This window comes from Coregonus clupeaformis, chromosome 11 (assembly GCF_020615455.1).
Source record: "Coregonus clupeaformis isolate EN_2021a chromosome 11, ASM2061545v1, whole genome shotgun sequence".
In the NCBI taxonomy this organism is placed as follows: Eukaryota; Metazoa; Chordata; class Actinopteri; order Salmoniformes; family Salmonidae; genus Coregonus; species Coregonus clupeaformis.
In genome coordinates this window covers 38,860,434-38,884,559 of record NC_059202.1, presented here as the reverse complement: position 1 = coordinate 38,884,559, position 24,126 = coordinate 38,860,434, and the positions used below count along the sequence as shown (strand labels likewise).

Sequence of the window (24,126 nt, the reverse complement as noted above, 5' to 3'; positions counted from 1 at the left end):
ATATTTTTAAAAACAAATAAATGGGGGATTGGAAATTATGTAGACAATTACATTGATGGAAGCCACAATCTAGCTGCAATATTAAATCTGATTGTTTCCCTTACAATGAATTTGATTAGTAACAGAGTTACAGTAAATAAAACAGTCCTGTAACAGCTTATTTTTACAAAGTAAAACGTAAAAGAGAATGGTATCAACCCGCAAGGCGTGCGTCAAATTATTAACATGAGCGCCAAAGCTGATAAATAGGCATAACACAAACTCATCATTACACTATTGTCTTTCTAAATTAAATCAACCTCTTCAACCTCCTTATCATTCAGTTAGGCCTAATTTCAATTTGTCATTCATTCAGTGATGAGAGAGAGACGCATTAGCGCCTGTCTGGGTACCAACGTCCTACAGCACATTGTCTTGGCAGACTAAGTTGGGAATAGGTGTGAAAAAAACCAGGTAAAAAGGCTCTAAATACTTTTCTGTTTGTGATTAAAAAATTCTGACAAATGAGCAGTGTAAAATCAGGGAAAGTGCAGGACATAGCTTTTTTTGGGGGGCAGATTTTAGGCAGTTCTAGTGTTAAGAGACATGAATCATCTAAGACACATTGTAGCTGTAAAGATAGAGGCATTGAGAAAACAGCGGAGGCCATGACCAAGTCCTACATGAACGAAACCGAAGCTGTGTTTCGAACAGTCAACCATTTGGCCAAAAACAAAACAGACCTTTTTCTGATCGTGTGCCTCATTGAGCTGCAGGAACTGAATGGTGTTAAAATGGGCTCAATAAGTTATCCCGAGTGGCGCAGCGGTCTAAGGCACTGTATCGCAGTGCTTGAGGCGTCACTACAGACCCAGGTTTGATCCCAGGCTGTGTCACAACCGGCCGTGACCGGGAGTTCCATAGGGCGGCGCACAATTGTCCCATCATCGTCCGGGTTAGGGGAGGGTTTGGCCAGGGTGGGCTTTACTTGGCTCATCGCACTCTAGCAACTCCTTGTGGCGGTCCGGGCGCCTGCAGGTTGACTTCGGTCATCAGTTGAACGGTGTTTCCTCCAACACATTGGTGCGGCTGGCTACCAGGTTAAGCGGGAGGGTGTTAAGAAGCGTGGTTTGGCGGGTCATGTTTCGGAGGACGCATGGCTTGATCTTCACCTCTCCCGAGCCCGTTGGGGAGTTGCAGCGATGAGACAAGATCGAAAAAGGGGTTAAAATACAAAAACTAAACAAAAATGTCCTTAATACTTCATTCACGTTACAGTGCAACCCAAATAACCAAACATGTGGCCAGTGAGATGCAGAGCCAAATTGTCAGTAGCATAATGTCCTCATCGACTAAGTTAGCTGTCCTTGTTGACGAGGCCTCTACATTAACCCGCAAAGCTATCATGACAGTCTCAGTTAAAGCATGAGTGCAAGGAGAAAGTCCTGAATTTATGTTGACCTTGTTGAACTGGACAATCAGAGAGCAGAGGTTGTAGTAAAAGCTTTACTCACTTGTTTAACAAATACCAGGTTTACAGAGGAATGGCTTTTTAAAAATTGGGTTGATTTTGTATCTGATGGAGCCAGTGTCATGCTAGGGAGAATTTAATTTGTAACAACTAGGTTGACCTCAAGATAGCCAAAACTTTTTACATGGCACTGTATGAACCACAGATTTGAACTAGCTGTGTCAGATGCAGCTGATGAGGTCAACGCTGTCAACCATTTCAACACTCCAATCCCGGACCTCCACATCCGGCTTCTTCACCTATGGGATCATCATATTTATGTCTGTAATAAAGCCCTTTTGTGGGGAAAATCTCATTCTGATTGGCTGGGCCTGGCTCCCCAGTGGCTGCGCCCCTGCCCAGTCATGTGAAAGATTAGGGCCTATGAAATGTAACTCAGCAAAATCTTTGAAATTCTTGCATGTTGCGTTTCTATTTTTATTCAGTTTACATTTACATTTTAGTCATTTAGCAGACGCTCTTATCCAGAGCGACTTACAGGAGCAATTAGGGTTAAGTGCCTTGCTCAAGGGCACATTTACGTCATTTAGCAGACGCTCTTATCCAGAGCGACTACAAATTGGTGCATTCACCCTATAGCCAGTGGGATAACCACTTTACAATTATACTTGGGTTTTTTTTGGGGGTAGAAGGAATACTCTATCCTATCCCAGGTGTTCCTTAAAGAGGTGGGGTTTCAAATGTCTCAAATGTCAAATTCAGTATAGTATGTCAACAAAAAAATTGCAAGAACTCATAGATGCAGCAGCCGAAGTAGGCTCACAACTTCTTTGAATTGGCAGAGTGTTGGATGTCCGCTGGGTTGCCAGTAGTTTTCGTTCTGTAAATGCTGTCTGGACGTCGCTGGGTGCACTTGTGCAGCACTTCCAAAATGCTTGCTTGAATGAGAGGAGAACCAACAAAGAGAAACAAACATCCAAAGGGTTATTAGACCATTTTCAGAGTCCAGAATTTCTTCGCGACCTTGTGACTTATGCATGAGACACTGCATGAACTAAGCGTCCTGTCACAGGAGCTTCAGAATCGTTCTATAACTCTCCTCCGAGTAGAGCAACTCCTGAAACGCACAATAAGAGTGATAAGTTCCTTCAAGGAGAGTCCAGGAGAGAAGTATGCAGAGGCTTTAAAGTGAAAGAGAGTGGGGAGAATCGGTCTATAGCCTTAAAACCAAACGCAAAGCTCAAGTCAATCAATGCGGGTCAGTTCCTACAAAGCCTCATTAACAACTTCGAGAAACTTTTCCCTTTTGAGGATGAAAAAATCAAAGACCTCAGCATTCTGGATCAGACTAAATGGCCATCAAACCCCAGCATCCGCCATAGTGAAGTAGAAGTAAGACGACTGTGCAAGTGCTTTAACAGTGAGCCCAAGGACCTAAAACTGCTTATGAATTGCCAGCACAGCGGAGTGTGAGAGGAACTTTAGCCTTATGAACAATATTAACACAGTCAAAAGGGCTACCCTACTGGCCACAAACATATGAAACATAATGATGATTACCGTAAATGTCCCCCCTACTTCCCGGTTTCACCCCCGAAAGTATACCAGGACCTGGTTAAAGAGCCACAGTGCTGCCACTGTTTTGTGTTATAGACAGTGAAGTGTGAAGACCCCTGTAGAAAGCAAGTATGTCTGGAATATACTGTAGTGTTGCAAAGTGAAAACGATTTTTACACCTGAAAAAGGTGTTATATTTGAATAGACTGGGATTTCATGTTTAATATGCAATTGTAATGCAGATCTATATGCAACATGAAGCACTGTTGCAATTTTCTGAATGACAGATCAATTAATCACAAACACACAAATGCTGAAAGATTTGAAACAGGACACTGTTTTTGAACAATATTTAGCACTTGGTGTCACGGATCCCCCCGGTACTGCTGCTTATTCCATTCACCATCTCCGGAGGTCTACGTCACTGGCCTTCTAGGCGTCACTGACCTGGTTCATTACCACCAACCCCGGACTGTCTTGTCTCATTACGCACACCTGGTTCCCATTCCCCCTGATTAGTATGTGTATATATCCTCTGTTCCCCATTGTCCTTGTCGATTATTGTCCCAGGTCCGTTGGTCTCGTGAGTACATTGTTTTACAGTTTACATGCCAAGTAATTGTGCAGTTATTATTACAGGTCTCATCCTTTGTATTATTTAGAGGTTTACACCTCGTTCTTTTGTTTGGGTTACAGCCCTGTGTTATCTATATACACGTGTTTGTTTTGGGCTTCATCCACGTCGTTTTCCATGACGTACCTTATGTTGGGCTAAGTAATAAATAAACCTATTACGTATTCCTGCGCCTGTCTTCTATCAGTATACAACATGACAGAATAATTGACCCATAAAAATGGAGACAGCAGGAAGGCCGAGCTGACGACCATAGTAGAGACAGTCCAGCATCACCAGGACTGTCTCTTCAGACTCGGCAGCACCATGGACAGCGTGATGGCAACCATCCTGCGGTTGGAGGGGAGTCTCCAGTCCCTCCAGTCTCCAGTACCAGGTTCCGGCACAAGCCCCAACACGACCACTACCTGCCTCCGTCCCATCTGAGCCGGTCCGCGGAATACCCCTGTCCCTCCCGGAGCGATTTGATGGCGCGCCAGCGAGATGCAAGGGATTCCTTTTGCAACGGAACCTGTACATCACTCGCTATGCCGAGGCTGTCTCCGGGAGAGACATTGTTGCCACAGTCATCTCAGCACTGACCGGAAGGGCCCTGGACTGGGGTGCCACGGACTGGGAAACGGGCGGTGTTTGATCATCCTGTGGAGGGCTGAGAGGACGGGTGAGCGTCTACTCCGACTATGCCAGGGATCTAGGACCACCTCGGAGTTCGCCCTGGAGTTCCGGATCATCGCGGCCTCTGCTGGATGGAACAAGTCGGCTCTGGTCACCGTTTTCTGCAGCGGACTGTAGGAGGAGGTACAGATGGAGTTTGCCTGCCGTTGTGACAACCTGTCACTCGACCAGCTCATCAGCATGGCAATCCGGTTAGACAACCTCCTGCAGTCCCGACGAGAACCTGCGCGGAATCCAGAGCCCATGGCTACACCTGCTCCGTGGCCAGAGCCGATGGAGGTGGGCTCTGCACGTTTGCCCGAGGCAGAGCGTATTAGAAGGAGGAATCTGGGTTGGTCGCAGGAGTGTCAGGGGAGGTGTCTCGCAGTGTCTATCAACACCACTATGGTGGAAAGTCCGGATCACACCACTCAAGTGGATTTACCGGAGGAATACCAGGATCTGGAACGGATTTTCTCTAAGACCCAGGCTACACGCCTGCCTCATCGCCCCTGGGACTGTGCCATTGACCTGCTGTCTGACGCAGTCCTCCCGAGAGGACACGTCTATCCCCTCTCCTACGCGGAGACCGAGGCCATGGAGACCTACATACAGGAGAGACTCAAGCAGGGTTTCATCCTCCCCTCTACATCACCAGCCTCCTCAAGCTTCTTTTTTGTTAAGAAGAAAGATGGGGGACTGCACCTCTGCATTGATTATCTAAGACTGAACAAAGCCACCGTTAAGTTCAGCTATCCTTTACCCCTCATCCCAACCACCATTGAACAAATGCACAGGGCGCAGTACTTCACAAAACTGGACTTGAGGAGTGCCTACAGATGGAGATGAAGGAGTAATGCGTCAACGCAGTCAGGTCATGGCCCATCCCCAACTCTGTGAAAGCAGCGATTCCTGGGGTTCGCCAACTATTTCCGGAGGTTCATCCGGGGCTTCAGCACGGTGATCGAGCCTTTTACCTCCCTGCTGAGAGGAGGTGCCCAGCGGCTTCGTTGAACGGCGGAGGCGGAGAGGGCGTTCGAGACGCTGAAGGCAAGCTGCACCACTGCTCCTGTGCTGGCACATCCTGACCCTTCACTCCTCTTCATCGTCGAGGTGGATGCCTCCGAAGTAGGAGTCGGGGCAGTGCTGTCCCAGCGCACCGGAACCCATCCAAAACTGCAGCCCTGCGCCTTCTACTCCAAGCAGCTGAGCCCCGCCCAGAGGAATTATGACGTAAGGGACCGGGAACTCTTGGTGGTCAAGAAGGCTCTGAAGGCGTGGAGGCACTGGCTGGAGGGGTCCAAACACCCTTTCCTGGTGTGGACGGACCACCGCAACCTGGAGTACACCAGGTCAGCGAAGAGGCTAAACCCGAGACAGGCCAGGTGGGCTCTATTCTTCGCCAGGTGCCAATTCATGCTTTCCTATAGGCTAGGCTCGATGAACGTGAAGGAGAGGCAGGGAGAGGAGACCCCAATAGGTCCCTCCATTCCGTATCATCACGCCAGTGGTGTGGGACGTGGACGCCAACATACGGCAGGCCCTGCGTAAGGAACCCACACCTGAACAGTGCCTGGAGAACCGCACCTACGTACCCACGGGTGTGCGGGACCGCCTCCTTTCCTGGGCGCACACGGCCCCTGTGTCGGATCATCCTGGGATAGGCTGTACCATCGCCTGCCTGACTGAGAAGTACTGGTGGCCCACCTTGTCCGGGTTTAATGTCTGCTCAATCTGTGCCCAGTCTAAGACACCCAGACACCTCCCTTATGGAAAGCTCCTTCCTCTGCCGGTTCCACAACGACCCTGGTCTCACCTCTCGGTGGACTTTGTCACTGACCTTCCCCCCTCCCAGGGGAACACCACCGTTCTCGTTGTTGTGGACCTGTTTTCCAAAGCTTGTCGCCTCCTTCCTCTGCCTGGGCTCCCGTCGGCTATGCAAACTACGGAGGCTCTTTTTACACACGTCCTCGGGCTCTACGGGATCCCGGAGGACATTGTGTCAGACCGTGGTCCTCAGTTCACCTCACGCGCCTGGGGGTCACTGTCAGTCTCACATCTGGGTACCGTCCTCAAGCTAATGGGCAGGTGGAGAGGGTCAATCAGGAAGTGTGCAGGTTCCTGAGGTGTTACTGTCAGGACCGGCCTGGGGAGCGGGCGGAATTTCTACCTTGGGCTGACTACGCATATAATTCCCTCCACTACTCTTCCACTAGGAACTCAGAATATAAGAGCACAATGGGGGTTTACACACTACAGGACTAAACTGACACTGAGCTATGCCAAGCCAAGCCCAGATGAGTTGACCTGGATATGCATCCACCATAATGGCTTGCACCATGCTAGAAAGGTCAGTGTGAAGAAAATATCCAGGCCAGCACAGTACAGCTGACTGTGAAAGACCAATATGCGGTTTGTCATTTTAGATCTTTCAGAGTACGTCATTGTTTCTCATAGAATTTTTCAGACAAGGCACCTTTCCTGCGGGCCATTTGGGAAATGTTTGGTAAAATTAGAGTACACCCACTTCTCCAGGCACCACTACACCACTAGTATAGAAGTCCTGGATGGCAGGGAGCTCGGCCCCAAGTGATGTAATGGGGCGTACGCTCTACCCTCTGTGGCGCCTTGCGGTCGGATGCCAAACAGTTTTCCAGTACCAAGCAGTGATGCATCCAATCAAGATCCTCTCAATGTTGCAGCTGTACAACTTTTTGAGGATCTGAGGGCCCATGACTAATCTTTTCAGCCTCCTGAGGAGAAAGAGGCATTGTCGTGCCCTCTTCATGACTGTGTTGGTGTGTGGACCATGATCGTTCCTTAGTGATGTGGACACAGAGGAACTTGAAGCTCTCGGCATGTTCCACAACAGCCCCATCTGTGACGAGTACTGAGTATAGGAAGAGCCAGGACGCAGACGCAGGAATTAACAAGGTAAAGGTTTACTTAATAATGAGAAAGAGAATAACAAAGAGAGAGTAAATGACACGACGCTAACAATTACACACAACAATGACTGAACAGTCCAGGTCTATATAGGGGTGGTGATGAGATGATGAGGTGCAGGTGCGCCGGAGGTGATTAGGGTGCGTTGGGTTTCCATTCCTGTGTTTGCCGAGGTGGTGCGCTCAGACCGGTGGCTCAGTAGACCGGTGAATCAGAACGCCGGAGGGGAGCAACGGGAGACGTGACACCATCAATGTGGATGGGCCATACACACTACCCTCTGTGGTGCCTTGCCGGGACTTTAATGCAGGGAAACTTAAATCTGTTCTACCTAATTTCTACCAGAATTTTAAATGTGCAACCAGAGTGAAAAAAACTCTAGACCACCTTTACTCCACACACAGAGACGCATACAAAGCTCTCCCTCGCCCTCCATTTGGCAAATCTGACCATAACTCTATCCTCCTGATTCCTGCTTATAAGCAAAAACTAAAGCAGGAAGCACCAGTGACTCGGTTAATAAGGAAGTGGTCAGATGACGCAGATGCTAAGCTACAGGACTGTTTTGCTAGCACAGACTGGAATATGCTCCGCTGACCAACTGGCAAGTGTCTTTAATTACATTTTCAACATGTCCCTGACTGTGTCTGTAATACCAACATGTTTCAAGCAGACCACCATAGTCCCTGTGCCCAAGAACACTAAGATAACCTGCCTAAATGACTACCAACCTGAAGCACTCACGTCTGTAGCCATGAAGTGCTTTGAAAGGCTGGTCATGGCTCACAACACCATTATCCCAGAAACCCTAGATCCACTCCAATTTGCATACCGCCCCAACAGATCCACAGATGATGCAATCTCTATTGCACTCCACACTGCCCTTTCCCACCTGGACAAGAGGAACACCTATGTGAGAATGCTATTCATTGACTACAGCTCAGCGTTCAACACCATAGTGCCCTCAAAGCTCATCACTAAGCTAAGGACCCTGGGACTAAACACCTCCCTCTGCAACTGGATCCTGGACTTCCTGATGGGCCGCCCCCCAGGTGGTAAGGGTAGGTAACAACATATCTGCCACGCTGATCCTCAACAAGGGGGTCCCTCAGGGGTGCGTGCTCAGTCCCCTACTGTACTCCCTGTTCACCCATGACTGCATGGCCAGGCACGACTCCAACACCATCATTAAGTTTGCCGACGACACAACAGTGGTCGGCCTGATCACTGACAATGATGAGACAGCCTATAAGGAGGAGGTCAGAGAGCTGGCCTTGTGGTGCCAGGATAACAACCTCTCCCTCAACGTGCTCAAGACAAAGGAGATGATTGTGGACTACAGGAAAAAAAAGAGGACTGAGCACGCCCCCATTCTCATCGACGGGGCTGTAGTGGAACAGGTTGAGAGCTTCAAGTTCCTAAAAATGTAAAATGTAAAGCTGATGCGTCATACTCAAATGATAAGTCTCAACATTTTCCTCCATCTTTCCTTAATTTCTGATGGAGAGAAAGAGTGAGTGTTTGTACTGACCCAAGCTGGGCTGAACAGACTGCAGAGCCCCATGTACCCATGTATAGGACACTGACTGCTTCAGGCCATTTCTGATGTCATGTGCAGCACATAGTGCAGCCCATGTCTCTGCGGGATGATGTCACTGTTGGTCATTATGGCTTCGCCTGTCTCTGCTTCAAATTCCTTAGGCAATGAAACCATTGGGGGGAAAGCTAGATTAATATGAAATATATTCTACAATGGAGCACCGCTTCACCCTATTATTATACTGAACAAAAATATAAATGCAACATGTAAAGTGTTGGTCCCATGTATCATGAGCTGAAATAAAAGATCCCAGAAATGTTCCCATTTGCACCAAAAAATTATTTCTCTAAAATGTTGTGCACAAACTTGTATACATCCCTGTTAGTGAGCGTTTCTCCTTTGCCAAGATAATCCATCCACATGACAGGTGTGGCATATCAAGAAGCTGATTAAACATCATGATCATTACACAGGTGCACCTTGTGCTGGGGGACAATAAAAGGCCACTTGTGCAGTTTTGTCAGACAACACAATGCCACAGATGTCTCAAGTTTTGAGGTAGCGTGCAATTTGCTAGCTGACTGCAGGAATGTCCACCAGAGCTGTTGCCAGAGAATTTAATGTTAATTTCTCAACCTTTTACAACGTTGTTGTAAAAAATGTGGCTGTACTTTTTTTGTATTTAAAAATGTATTTAACTAGGCAAGTCAATTAAGAACAAATTATTATTTACAATGACGGCCAACCAAGAGTCAAAGGGCCTCCTGCGGGTGTGGGGGCTGGGATAAAAAAGAAAAAGTAGGACAAAACACACATGACAAGAGAGACACCACAACACTACATAAAGAGAGACCTAAGACAACAACAGAATCGCAGCGACACATGACAACAACACGGTAGCAACACAACATAGTAGCAGCACAAACATGGTACACGTATTGTAAGGTACAAACAACAGCACAAAGGGCAAAAAGGTAAAGACAACAATATATCACGCAAAGCAGCCACAAGTGTCAGTAAGAGTGTCCATGAATGTAGAGATAGAGATAAAACTGTCCAGTTTGAGTGTTTTTTGCAGCTCGTTCCAGTTGCTAGCTGCAACGAACTGAAAAGAGGAGTGACCCAGGGATGTGTGTGCTTTGGAGACCTTAAACAGAATGTGACTGGAAGAACGGGTGTTGTATGTGGAGGATGAGGGTTGCAGTAGGTATATCAGATAGGGGGAGTGAGGCCTAAGAGGATTTTATAAATAAGCATCAACCAGTGGGACTACAGAGATGGCCAGTTTACAGAGGAGTACAGAGTGCTGCTTCTTACCGAAACACATTACCTTTGTTTTGGAGGTGTTCAGAACAAGGTTACAGGCAGAGAAAGCTTGTTGGACACTAACAAAGCTTTGTTGTAGAGCGTTTAACACAAAATCCGGGGAGGGGCGAGCTGAGTATAAGACTATCATCTGCATATAAATGAATGAGAGAGCTTCCTACTCTCTGAGCTATGCTGTTGATGTAAACTGAGAAGAGTGTGGAGCCTAGGATCGAGCCTTGGCTAGGAAGCCTAAGCTGTTGGACAAAGATTTTTAAAAAAGTGCTAGCTAATGTGCTCATCTAATGTCATTTTGACTATGCTAGCACCTCCTAGTTCAGTTCTACTGAAAAGCAAGCTTCAGATAGCCCAGAACAAGTTCAAATCAAATATAATTGTCACATGCTTTGTAAACAACAGGGCCCTTCCCTACAACGCAGAATACAAAAAAATAATAATAGTAGAAAAAATATAGTAACACAAGGAATAAATACACAATAAGCGACGATAACTTGGCTATATATATGGGGTACCAGTACCAAGTCGATGTGCAGGGGTACAAGGTAATTGAGGCAGATATGTACATATACATGTAGGTAGGGGTAAAGTGACTAGGCAACAGGATAGATAATAGACAGTAGCAGCAGCGTATATAAGTGTGTAAGTGTGTGTGTGGCGAATGTGTGCCTGTGTGCACGTGTTACGTGTGATTGAGTGTGTGTGCATGTGTTGGTGTGTCAATGTAAGTATGTGAGAAGTGTGTGGGTAGAGTCCAATGTGTGTGCATAGAGTCAAAAAGAGTTGGTGCAAAACGGGTCAATGCATTCGAGGCAAGCAACACTGAAGCATACATGAGAGCATCAGCTGTTCCGGATGACTATGTGATCACGCTCTCCGTAGCCGTTGTGAGTAAGACTTTAAAGCAGGTCAACATTCACAAGCCTGCAGGGCCAGACGGATTACCAGGACGTGTACTCCGAGCATGTGCTGACCGAATGGCAAGTGTCTTCAATTACATTTTCAACATGTCCCTGACTGAGTCTGTAATACCAACATTTTTCAAGCAGACCACCATAGTCCCTGTGCCCAAGGACACTAAGATAACCTGCCTAAATGACTACCGACCCGTAGCACTCACGTCTGTAGCCATGAAGTGCTTTGAAAGGCAGAAACCTAGACCCACTCCAATTTGCATACCGCCCCAACAGATCCGCAGTTGATGCAATCTCTATTGCACGCCACACTGCCCTTTCCCACCTGGACAAGAGGAACACCTACATGAGAATGCTATTCATTGACTACAGCTCAGCGTTCAACACCATAGTGCCCTCAAAGCTCATCACTAAGCTAAGGATCCTGGGACTAAACACCTCCATCTGCAACTGGATCCTGGACTTCCTGACGGGCCGCCCCCAGGTGGTAAGGGTGGGTAACAACACATATGCCACGCTGATCCTCAACACGGGTTCAGTCCCCTCCTGTACTCCCTGTTCACTCATGACTGCATGGCCAGGCACGACTCCAACACCATCATTAAGTTTGCCGACGACACAACAGTTGTAGGCCTGATCACCGACAACGATGAGGCAGCCTATAGGGAGGAGGTCAGAGACCTGGCTGTGTGGTGCCAGGATAACAACCTCTCCCTCAACGTGATCAAGACAAAGGAGATGACTGTGGATTACAGGAAAAAAAAGAGGACTGAGCACACCCCCATTCTCATCGACAGGGCTGTAGTGGAACAGGATGAGAGCTTCAAGTTCCTTGGTGTCCACATCACCAACGAACTATCATGGTCAAAACACACCAAGACAGTCGTGAAGAGGGCACGACAAAACCTATTCCCCCTCAGGAGACTGAAAAGATTTGGCATGGGTCCTCAGATCCTGAAAAAGTTCTACAGTTGCACAATCGAGAGCATCCTGACTGGTTGCATCACCGCCTAGTATGGCAACTGCTCGGCCTCCGACCGCAAGGCACTACAGAGGGTAGTGCGTACGGCCCAGAACATCACTGGGGTCAAGCTTCCTGCCATCCAGGAACTCTATACCAGGCAGTGTCAGAGGAAGGCCCTAAAAATTGTCAAAGACTCAAGCCACCCTAGTCATAGACTGTTCTCTCTACTACCGCACGGCAAGCGGTACCAGAGCACCAAGTGTAGGTTCAAAATGCTTCTCAACAGCTTCTACCCCCAAGCCATAAGACTCCTGAACAGCTAATCATGGCTACCCGGACCATTTACACTTTTTTCTTTTACATTTTTCTTTTTAAAAATGGTTGGTTAAGGGCTTGTAAGTAAGCATTTCACTGTAATGTTTACACCTGTTGTATTCCGTGCATGTGGCAAATAACATTTGATTTGATTTGAGTCCGGGTAGCTATTTGGTTAACTATTTAGCAGTCTTATGGCTTGGGGGTAGAAGCTATTCAGGATTATTTTGGTTCCAGACTTAGCGCTCCGGTACCGTTTGCCATGCGGTAGCAGAGAGAACAGTATGACTTGGGTAGCTGGAGTTGATTAGGATGATGTTGAATCTGAGCCCACCTTCTCATATTGGTAGGAGCCAGTTTCAGGAGCTCAACTGGCTGCCCATTGAGTCAAGGTTCACACAGATCATGCTTAGTCTGGTACATAGGATCATCCATGGGGCAGCTCCTAGATATTTGTCTGACTACTTTCCCTATATTAGAGATTCACGCAGCCACAACACTAGAGCTACAGTAGGATAGCTAACGTTTGTCTGTGTAGATTTAGAAGCCTGACAGGGAAAGATACTTTTTTATATTCAGGAGCCTCTGAGTGGAATAGTCTGCCTCTGTCTGTTAAAACTATTCTCACTTTGAGTAGTTTTAAAAGGAATGTGAAATCCTGGTTAATGGATAGTGTGCCTCTGTGAGCAATCCCTCCTAGCCCATTGATGATGACCAAATAGCGTTCCTTTGTGTATAGTATGTATGTATTGTGTCTTTATATGACTAAGTAACCAAATTGACCTGCCATTTTATCTTCAGTTTTTTTTATCCTGCCACATCTGCCAAACTTGTCATGAAAGAGGACCACAATGGAAATAAGTTATAGACTTTCTTTTTAATCCTCGATGATTCTTAATCAAGTGCATAATTTTGTATGTGTATCTTGTTTTAAATGATCAAATGAACTAAACAACAACAAAAGCCATTAGGCCAAAATGTTGATCAACGATGTTGTGATTTTTGCTAATTAAAAATACTGATTTTAACCTTTAACCTTTAACATTATGCCTCTGATGCGTTTCTTCATCACCAACAGGAAAGACAAGTTTAAGCAGAGTGATTTTCTGTTTGTTTCCCTCTTGATTTATTTTCCCAGGTGCTCCTGTGTCAAAAGGTAATTTCAGTCATCCCAAAAACACATTTGGCTGTGTTGAGTGACTATTGCATATCAACTTACTTAAACAGTCCCAATGCATATCTACAGAGGGTTACTAGAGTTTTAGTAAATGCACTGAACATGCTCATCAGTTGATACATATTTGAATGTGAACTAGATAGTCCGTAGACCATCAACTAAGCTCAATTTGTGTTTTACTTTATTTGGATAGTCCCAAAGCATATCTACAGATAGTTACTAGATTGACAACAAATATGCTGTTAAGTTGTAACTGATTTGCAGTTGAGATACTGCTGATAATCTCCTGATTGTTTGTTGATCATCTAGATGGGTTTGGCATTTGTGCAAGTAAGGGGATATACTGTTAAGATATTACTGACATGCTACAACATGCTGTTGAAATCCTGATTATAGTCTACAGATGGGTTGTTGAGCGTCTATAGTTGTACTAAAGACTACCCTGTTAAAAATGATGAATGAAACTGTTGAAATGCTACTGAAAGGCTGAAGACATGCTGTTGACATGCAGTCGACATGTTACTGATAGTTTGTAGAGCATTGTTTTTGAGTGAATTATTCCTTTTAGACCACCCTGTCCAAGAAATACTATTTCAAGCTTGTCATCATCTTTGTTGTCAGTTCCTTACAACCTGATCAAATTCAAGCCATTTGTTTCCCAACCAATCACAGTAGTTATTGTTATCTGGCTTGTCAGATAAGGACATGAAAGACTATTTCAAGCATAATAGAAGATGTTCCCCACCACCAATCCTCCCACGACACTTCAAATCTAGCAGCCACTCTACTCTGTCCATGACATACTACTTTAACTTGAAGAGGTCATCGTCCTTTTTGTCAGCTCTCAAATAAAAACCTGATGCAAGAGGTTTCCCAACCAGCTACTTCTTAGTATTTCTTCTTATCTTTCTTCATCTTGTCATTACAGTCATATTATCAAGGAGGCCTCATGAAAGAGGCAATTACACAGATCAGGAGCCAGAGCCCTGCTCTGAAGAAATTAGCCCTGCACTGAGGGAAGCCCTCACGTTCTCCTCTTTCAAAGCGGCTGCTGGAGTGGCTAATTAGGCTACAGAGACAATACTTCAGACAGCATGTCAGCCATGATGCCACACAGGGCTAGCTGGCTAGCTACTGCAATAATGTCACTGCACAATGATAATATGGTCTCATTGGCTTCAACTTAACAACATGTAACACATAGGTTTACATTGAATTCAAACTTAAATAAATCGTTGGCTGTTTTGGGAAGACAATATGTTGGAGGACGTTACAATTAAGATGTTATTCAGTGAACTGAAACCTTAGTCATATAGTGAAGCATGATCATGGACTAGTACTATATGTTTTAGCATTAGCATTAGTAGGCTAAGTCTGGTGTTTGATGTTGTCTGCATATGTGACTTGTTTTAGGAAACTAGGCATATGTCACAAGTCACGACTTCACATTCATTTTTTTTTTAATTTTATTTTTACCAAAATGTGTTTTTTGTCAGAAATGTGGGATGTTGACCCTTGTTACAGTGCTGTCCTTCACAACACCAGCAATTTGGACACACCCACTCATTCAAGGGTTTTTCTTTATTTTTACTATTTTATACATTGTAGAATAATAGTGAAGACATCAAAACTATGAAATAACACATATGGAATAATGTAGTAACCAAGCACATTCTTGGCATTCTCTCAACCAGCTTCACCAACAGTCTTGCTTTTCCAACAGTCTTGAAGGAGTTCCCACATATTCTGAGCACTTGTTGGCCGCTTTTCCTTCACTCTGCGGTCCGACAATTTTTATTGAACATGAATCTAGCCCAGCTAATATTGATGGTGTTTCCTGTTACTTTCTGGAGTGTCACTTCCTTGTCCCCAAAAGTCTAAACATTCATTATTGCCCAAACCCCTCTCTGCTAATGTAGTTTAGCATCAGTTTTCAGTTTATTTCCCAGCCCCCCAAGAGCTGTTTTGACATCTCTATAAAGTCTTATGGCTGTTCGTAACCTCTCTACTCTTGGCCTACAAAGTATTTTTTTTCTTTGTGTACATGTTCCAAAATCTGGGAGATACACCCTGACACTCTCACATTTTTAAAAATGAATGATGATATTTAATTGAGACTGAACCAAAATTGTAACTGACTTGCCAATTAAGATGTGCTGAGTGTCAAGTGGAGCGTGGCCACAGGGGGAAACTGACTGCCTTTGTTTTCAGTGACGCATGGGGTTCCCCAGTGGGCAGAATTGGTTTGAATGACGTCATTTCATTCTGTTTTTTTGTCTGTTTTGCTGGATGGTTTACCAACACTAGTGGAAAAAACACTGCCAAGCAGCAAAGGCCGTGAGTACTTGTCCCGTCAAACATTTTACTGTAACATCAAACTGGATGAGCAACATTTAAGACACAGCGTTCAGACAAATGGGGCCTGTTTCCCAGACACAGATTACGCTTAGTCTTGGAGATGGAGATTCTTCATTAACCCTTTAGACCCCAATAGAATTCTATAATGATGCTGTAGATTACTGAGAATTTTCAAGATAAAGCTCATTTTCTCACACATTTCAAACAAACAGACATATACTATACAGTATATACAAAAGTATGTGTACACCCCTTCAAATTAGTGGATTCAGCTATTTTAGCCACACCCATTGCTGACAGGTGTATAAAATCGAGCACACAGCCATGCAATCTCCATCGACAAACATTGGCAGTAGAATGGCCTTACTGAAGAGCTCAGTGACTTTCAACATGGCAACGTCATAGGATGCCACCTTTCCAACAAGTAGTTTCGTCAAATTTCTGCCCTGCTAGAGCTGCCGCGGTCAACTGTAAGTGCTGTTATTGTGAAGTGGAAATGTCTAGGAGCAGCAACGGCTCAGCCACACAAGCTCACAGAACAGGGCCGCCAAGTGCTGAAGTGCGTAGCGCGTAAAAATCGTCTGCCCTCGTTGCAACAATCACTACTGAGTTCCAAACTGCCTCTGGAAGAAACGTCAGCACAACAACTGTTCGTCGGGAGCTTCAAGAAATGGGTTTCCATGGCCGAGCAGCCACACACAAGCCTAAGATCACCATGCACAATGACAAGCGTCGGCTGGAGTGGTGTAAAGCTCGCCGCCATTGGACTCTGGAACAGTGGAAACACGTTTTCTGGAGTGATGATTCACGCTTCACCATCTGGCAGTCCGATGCACGAATCTGGGTTTGGCGGATGCCAGGAGAATGCTACCTGCCCCAATGCATAGTGCCAACTGTAAAGTTTGGTGGAGGAGGAATAATGGTATTGGGCTGTTTTTCATGGTTCGGGCAAGGCCACTTAGTTCCAGTGAAGGGAAATCTTAACGCTACAGCATACAATGGCCTTCTAGACGATTCTGTGCTTCCAACTTTGAGGCAAAAGTTTGGGGAAGGCCCTTTCCTGTTTCAGCATGACAATGCCCCCGTGCACAAAGCGAGGTCCATACATTTACATTTGACATTTTAGTCATTTAGCAGACGCTCTTATCCAGAGTGCATACATTTTCATACAGAAATGGTTTGTCAAGATCGATGTGTAAGAACTTGACTGGCCTGCACAGAGCCCTGACGTGAACCCCATCGAACACCTTTGGGATGAATTGGAACGCCGACTGCGAGCCAGACCTAATCAACCAACATCAGTGCCCGACCTCACTAATGCTCTTGTGGCTGAATGGAAGTCCCTGCAGCAATGTTCCAACATCTAGGGGAAAGCCTTCCCAGAAGAGTGGAGGCTGCTTTAGCAGCAAAGGGGGGACCAACTCCATATTACTGCCCATGGTTTTGGAATGAGATGTTTGACGAGCAACTTTTGATCATGTAGTGTAGCTCAAAAACAAAGAACAAATGACAATAACAAGTTAACTTAGTTTTAAAGAGTACAAATTCTTCTTTGCTATGACACCACATTCATGTCAATAGGAATAATACTAATTTTGTCTCCTATTGTGTAAAGACACTCAATATCAAACCACGATTATCACTCAACACAACAAAAAACTCTAGAGTATTTAAATTGTAGTGAATTTGATCAAATGACAATACAATTTAGTAGAGACCAGGCCTGACACAAAATGCAGAAATAGTATTTTGACAACAATTTAGTGAATGCAACAAGTATTAGATAGATTCAGAGAGAAAAATCTAATATACTAAGTATTAGATTGTGACAGATACAGAGAGAAGATAAACACAACAACTGTTCAGATCCTTTTTTTTTTAAGTACACAATTTGCCTATGAGATTTGTAGGACAAATTCATATTTCACACATTCATATTACAACATGTCATGGAACTTCTGGAAGCACAGCTCCATCCTGCAAAGTGGCACAGAACACGTAGAGCACCCAAAGGAGGTTTCAGCACATCTCCCACTCTTCGCCCTGCGTCCAATCCGAATGCAGACAACACACCTTCTTTTGCGCCCTTCAAACTTCACCAGGGAATGGCCTGCTTTCAAATGATGAATTACAACTCCATCCACACCCCCTGGTGCTACACTCTTAGCTCCCTGCTTCCTGCCACTGTAGCTATCACAAAGTGAATGCACAAGTTGCATTTTAAATGACTTAAGGAATACACGCCTGCAATTTCTGGGAAGGTGCCTTTGCAGGATCCCCCACACAATGTAAGCATTGATAATAGCAATGTTGAGCATCCCTCAAAAGACATACAGTGGCTTGAGAAAGTATTCACCACCCATGGCATTTTTCCTATTTTGTTGCCTTACAACCTGGAATTAAAATGGATTTTTGGGGGGTTTGTATCATTTGATTTACACAACATGCCTACACTTTGAAGATGCAAAATATTTTTTTATTGAGAAACAAACAAGAAATAAGACAAAGAAACAGAAAACTTGAGCGTGCATAACTATTCACCCCCCAAAAGTCAATACTTTGTAGAGCCACCTTTTGCAGCAATTACAGCTGCATGTCTCCTGGGGTATGTCTCTATAAGCTTGGCACATCTAGCCACTGGGATTTTTGCCCATTCTTCAAGGAAAAACTGCTCCAAGTTGGATGGGTTCCGCTGGTGTACAGTAATCTTTAAGTCATACCACAGATTCTCAATTGGATTGAGGTCTGGGCTTTGACTAGGCCATTCCAAGACATTTAAATGTTCCCCCTTAAACCACTAAAGTGTTGCTTTAGCAGTATGCTTAGGGTCATTGTCCTGCTGGAAGGTGAACCTCTGTCCCAGTCTCAAATCTCTGGAAGACTGAAACAGGTTTCTCTCAAGAATGTCCCTGTATTTAGCGACATCCATCATTCCTTCAATTCTGACCAGTTTCCCAGTCCCTGCCGATGAAAAACATCCCCACAGCATGATGCTGCCACCACCATGCTTCACTGTGGGGATGGTGTTCTCGGGGTGATGAGAGGTGTTGGGTTTGCACCAGACATAGAGTTTTCCTTGATGGCCAAAAAGCTCAATTTTAGTCTGACCAGAGTACCTTCTTTCATATGTTTGGGGAGTCTCCCACATGCCTTTTGGCGAACACGAAACGTGTTTGCTTATTTTTTTCTTTAAGCAATGGCTTTTTTCTGGCCACTCTTCTGTAAAGCCCAGCTCTGTGGAGTGTACGGCTTGAAGTGGTCCTATGGACAGATACTCCAATCTCCGCTGTGGAACTTTGCAGCACCTTCAGGGTTATCTTTGGTCTCTTTATTGCCTGTCTGATTAATGCCCTCCTTGCCTGGTCCGTGAGTTTTGGTGGGCGGCCCTCTCTTGGCAGGTTTGTTGTGCCATATTCTTTCCATGTTTTAATAATGGATTTAATGGTGCTCCGTGGGATGTTCAAAGTTTCTGATATTTTTTTATAACCAACCCTGATCTGTACTTCTCCACAACTGATCTGTACTTCTCCCTGACCTGTTTGGAGAGCTCCTTGGTCTTCATAGTGCCGCTTTCTTGGTGTTGCCCCTTGCTTAGTGGTGTTGCAGACTCTGGGGCCTTTCAGAACAGGTGTGTATATATTCTGAGATCATGTGACAGATCATGTGACACTTAAATAAAGTCCACCTGTGTGCAATCTAACTAATTATGTGACTTCTGAAGGTAATTGGTTGCACCAGATCTTATTTAGGGGCTTCATAGCAAAGGATGTGAATACATACGCACGCACCACTTTTCCATTATTAACTTCTTTTTTACATTTCACTTCACCAATTTTGACTATTTTGTGTATGTCCATTACATGAAATCCAAATAAAAATCCATTTAAATTACAGGTTGTAATGCAACAAAATAGGAAAAACAACAAGGGGGATTAATACTTTTGCAAGGCACTGTACTTCCACCATTTCCTGCTTGTGCGTCCAACATTATAGTAGCTCCTGAGATGGTGGCCTATTTTCTTGTTATAATCCAGGACCAGCTCCGGAACAGATATGAGTTCGTTCTGCCTGTATTTTGATACTGGTTTTAGGGTGTCATTCCCTTAGCTGTTAGAACATAGAAAGTACACATCTCATTTGTCCATCCAGCAAGGCAGTAGCCAGTCAATGAGTCACAGAGACACAATATTTTTATGGGGCATATACTGCTTCCACAGTAGTCTACTGTCAAATGTTATCATGGCCTTATCCACTGAAAGGGCTTGCCATGGGTGAAGTAGTTTGGGGAAATTCTCTTGCAGTATTTTGATAAAATGCCTGACTTTGTGTAATTTGTCTGTCACATTGGCTGAATTTGGATCGGAGAAGTGCATGTATCTACATAGCTGCTCAAAGCGTGGCATTTTACTTGTGATGTATGGTGCCATGAGGGTTGCGTCAGTAGACCTGTAGTCAATGAGAGAGGGTAGGCAGTGGTTGCCCATCAGAATATTGATTCCAATGAAGCATTTCATTTAGTCTTCAAACGTGCTGAACCATGATGGGGAGGCATTGGATGTAGTGGCGGACAGGTTGGCATTTAAATACCAGATCTAAAAAAAGCAAACTTCTACCACTTTAGAAAACAACTCCAAAACCTCCGCCACTGTCACTTTAGGCCCAGGCTGTGTGGTACAAGGGTGAATGGTGGGACTTGGGGCAGACACACTCCACAGAAACGTAGGCATGGCTGTTGCCCTCATTGATACCCTTCTTTGGTGTGCTCTCCCTCTTCTTCCTCCTCTCCTAATTCCTCTTCCTCTCCATGTTCCTCTTCTTCCACTCCCCTCTCCCTCTCTCTCTCTCACTCTCTCTCTCTCCACTCCCCTCTCCCTCCACTCCTCCCTCCCTCCACTCCTCCCTCCTCTTCAACCTTGCTCCACATCCCTATACCTCCAATCATCTCCGACTCCTTCTCCTCCCTGCCTTCTGCTTCTGAGCCCTGACTCTCCTCATCACTTCCCTCACTGCTGTCACAGACCTAGAGGAACAGAGGAACAGAGTAACAGAAGGAGAGAGAGAGAGAGGAGCAACAAATAGAATACAATTGTGGTCAGGAACATAATCTCTCTCTCTCCCTCTCACACTGTCTCTCTCTCCATTCCTCTCTTTCTTTTTCTCAACCATACACATACAGTTGAAGTCGGAAGTTTACATACACTTAGGTTGGAGTCATTTTCAACCACTCCACAAATTTCGTGTTAACAAACTATAGTTTTGGCAAGTCGGTTAGGACATCTACTTTGTGAATGACACAAGTAATTTTTACAAAAATTGTTTACAGACAGATTATTTCACTTATAATTCACTGTATCACAATTCAAGTGGATCAGAACATTACATACACTACGTTGACTCTGCCTTTAAACAGCTTGACATCATGGGAAAATCAAAAGAAATCAGCCAAGACCTCAGAAAAAATATTGTAGACCTCCACAAGTCTGGTTCATCGTTGGGAGCAATTTCCAAACGCCTGAAGGTACCACGTTCATCTGTACAAACAATAGTACGCAAGTATAAACACCATGGGACCACGCAGCCGTCATACCAATCAGGAAGTAGATGCATTCTGTCTCCTAGAGATAAACATACTTTGGTGCGAAAAGTGCAAATCAATCCCAGAACAACAGTAACGGACCTTGTGAAGATGCTGGAGGAAAAAGGTACAAAAGTATCTATATCCACAGTAAAACGAGTCCTATATCGACATAACCCGAAAGGGCGCTCAGCAAGGAAGAAGCCACTGCTCCAAAACCACCATAGAAATGCCAGACTATGGTTTGCAACTGCACATGGGGACAAAGATCTTACTTTATGGAGAAATGTCCTCCTGTCTGATTAAACAAAAAAAGAACTGTTTGGCCATAATGACCATCATTATGTTTGGAGGAAAGGGGGGGGGGGGCTTGCAAGCCGAAGAACACCATCCCAACCGTGAAGCACGAGGGTGGCAGCATCATGCTGTGGGGGTGCTTTGCTGCAGGAGGGACTGGTGCACTTCACAAAATAGATGGCATCATGAGGAAGGAAATGTATGTGGATATATTGAAGCAACATCTCAAGACGTCAGTCAGGAAGGTAAAGCTTGGTCACAAATGGGTCTTCCAAATGGACAATGACCCCAAGCATACTTCCGAAGTTGTGGCAAAATGGCTTAAGGACAACAAAGTCAAGGTATTGGAGTGGCCATCACAAAGCCCTGACCTCAATCCTATAGGACATTTGTGGGCAGAACTGAAAAAGCGTGTGCGAGCAAGGAGGCCTACAAACCAGACTCAGTTACACCAGCTCTGTTAGGAGGAATGGGCAAAATTCACCCAACTTATTTTGGGAAGCTTGTGGAAGGCTACCCAAAACGTTTGACCCAAGTTAATCCATTTAAAGGCAATGCTACCAAATACTAATTTAGTGTATGTAAACTTCTGACCCACTGGGAATGTGATGAAAGAAATAAAAGCTGAAAGAAATAATTCTCTCTACTATTATTCTGACATTTCACATTCTTAAAATAAAGTGGTGATCCTAACTGACCTAAGACAGGGAATTTTTACTAGGATTAAATGTCAGGAATTGTGAAAAACTGAGTTTAGATGTATTTGGCTAAGGTGTATGTAAACTTCTGACTTCAACTGTACTCTCTTCCTAATAATCACCTCTTAGGGGTTTCCATAATAAATTGTGTGGTACAGTTACACGCCTCCCATTCCACACATACACTCACTCTCTCTCACACTCACACTCTCTCTCACACACATATAGTAAACAATAACATTATGATGCTATACAGTACCTTCAATCAATAAAACAAAATGAGTTTATGAGGCCGTACGTGGCCAGATTGTCAGTGAGAATTTGAAAATGAATAGCATCGGTAGAAGCAGGACAAAACAAGCAACTTGTTAGCTGGCTATGTAAATAAATATCACTGCAACTCAATATCATATGAGCTCCACTGCACGGGCATCTACCCTAACATGACAGCTTTCAAATACAGTGGGGGAAAAAGTATTTAGTCAGCCACCAATTGTGCAAGTTCTCCCACTTAAAAAGATGAGAGAGGCCTGTAATTTTCATCATAGGTACACGTCAACTATGACAGACAAAATGAGAAAAAAATATCCAGAAAATCACATTGTAGGATTTTTAATGATTTTATTTGCAAATTATGGTGGAAAATAAGTATTTGGTCAATAACAAAAGTTTCTCAATACTTTGTTATATACCCTTTGTTGGCAATGACACAGGTCAAACGTTTTCTGTAAGTCTTCACAAGGTTTTCACACACTGTTGCTGGTATTTTGGCCCATTCCTCCATGCAGATCTCCTCTAGAGCAGTGATGTTTTGGGGCTGTCGCTGGGCAACACAGACTTTCAACTCCCTCCAAAGATGTTCTATGGGGTTGAGATCTGGAGACTGGCTAGGCCACTCCAGGACCTTGAAATGCTTCTTACGAAGCCACTTCTTCGTTGCCCGGGCGGTGTGTTTGGGATCATTGTCATGCTGAAAGACCCAGCCACGTTTCATCTTCAATGCCCTTGCTGATGGAAGGAGGTTTTCACTCAAAATCTCACGATACATGGCCCCATTCATTCTTTCCTTTACACGGATCAGTCGTCCTGGTCCCTTTGCAGAAAAAACAGCCCCCAAATCATGATGTTTCCACCCCCCATGCTTCACAGTAGGTATGGTGTTCTTTGGATGCAACTCAGCATTCTTTGTCCTCCAAACATGACAAGTTGAGCTTTTACCAAAAAGTTCTATTTTGGATTCATCTGACCATATGACATCCTCCCAATCCTCTTCTGGATCATCCGAATGCACTCTACCAAACTTCAGACGGGCCTGGACATGTACTGGCTTAAGCAGGGGGACACGTCTGGCACTGCATGATTTGAGTCCCTGGCGGCGTAGTGTGTTACTGATGGTAGGCTTTGTTACTTTGGTCCCAGCTCTCTGCAGGTCATTCACTAGGTCCCCCCGTGTGGTTCTGGGATTTTTGCTCACCGTTCTTGTGATAATTTTGTCCCCACGGGGTGAGATCTTGCGTGGAGCCCCAGATTGAGGGAGATTATCAGTGGTCTTGTATGTCTTCCATTTCCTAATAATTGCTCCCACAGTTGATTTCTTCAAACCAAGCTGCTTACCTATTGCAGATTCAGTCTTCCCCAGCCTGGTGCAGGTCTACAATTTTGTTTCTGGTGTCCTTTGACAGCTCTTTGGTCTTGGCCATAGTGGAGTTTGGAGTGTGACTGTT

The 24,126-nt window shown here is 44.9% G+C and overlaps 1 protein-coding gene across 1 annotated transcript in view; it reads left to right on the top strand.

The window, feature by feature from the left end:
* The first annotated feature begins 4,445 nt into the window (after window positions 1–4,445).
* LOC123491989 (hydrocephalus-inducing protein homolog) overlaps window positions 4,446–24,126 on the top strand; it is a 138,502-nt gene continuing 118,821 nt past the window's right edge. The window contains 2 exon segments of the mRNA XM_045223596.1: window positions 4,446–4,926; window positions 5,804–5,962. Coding sequence (XP_045079531.1) covers window positions 4,446–4,926; window positions 5,804–5,962 — 640 coding nt within the window.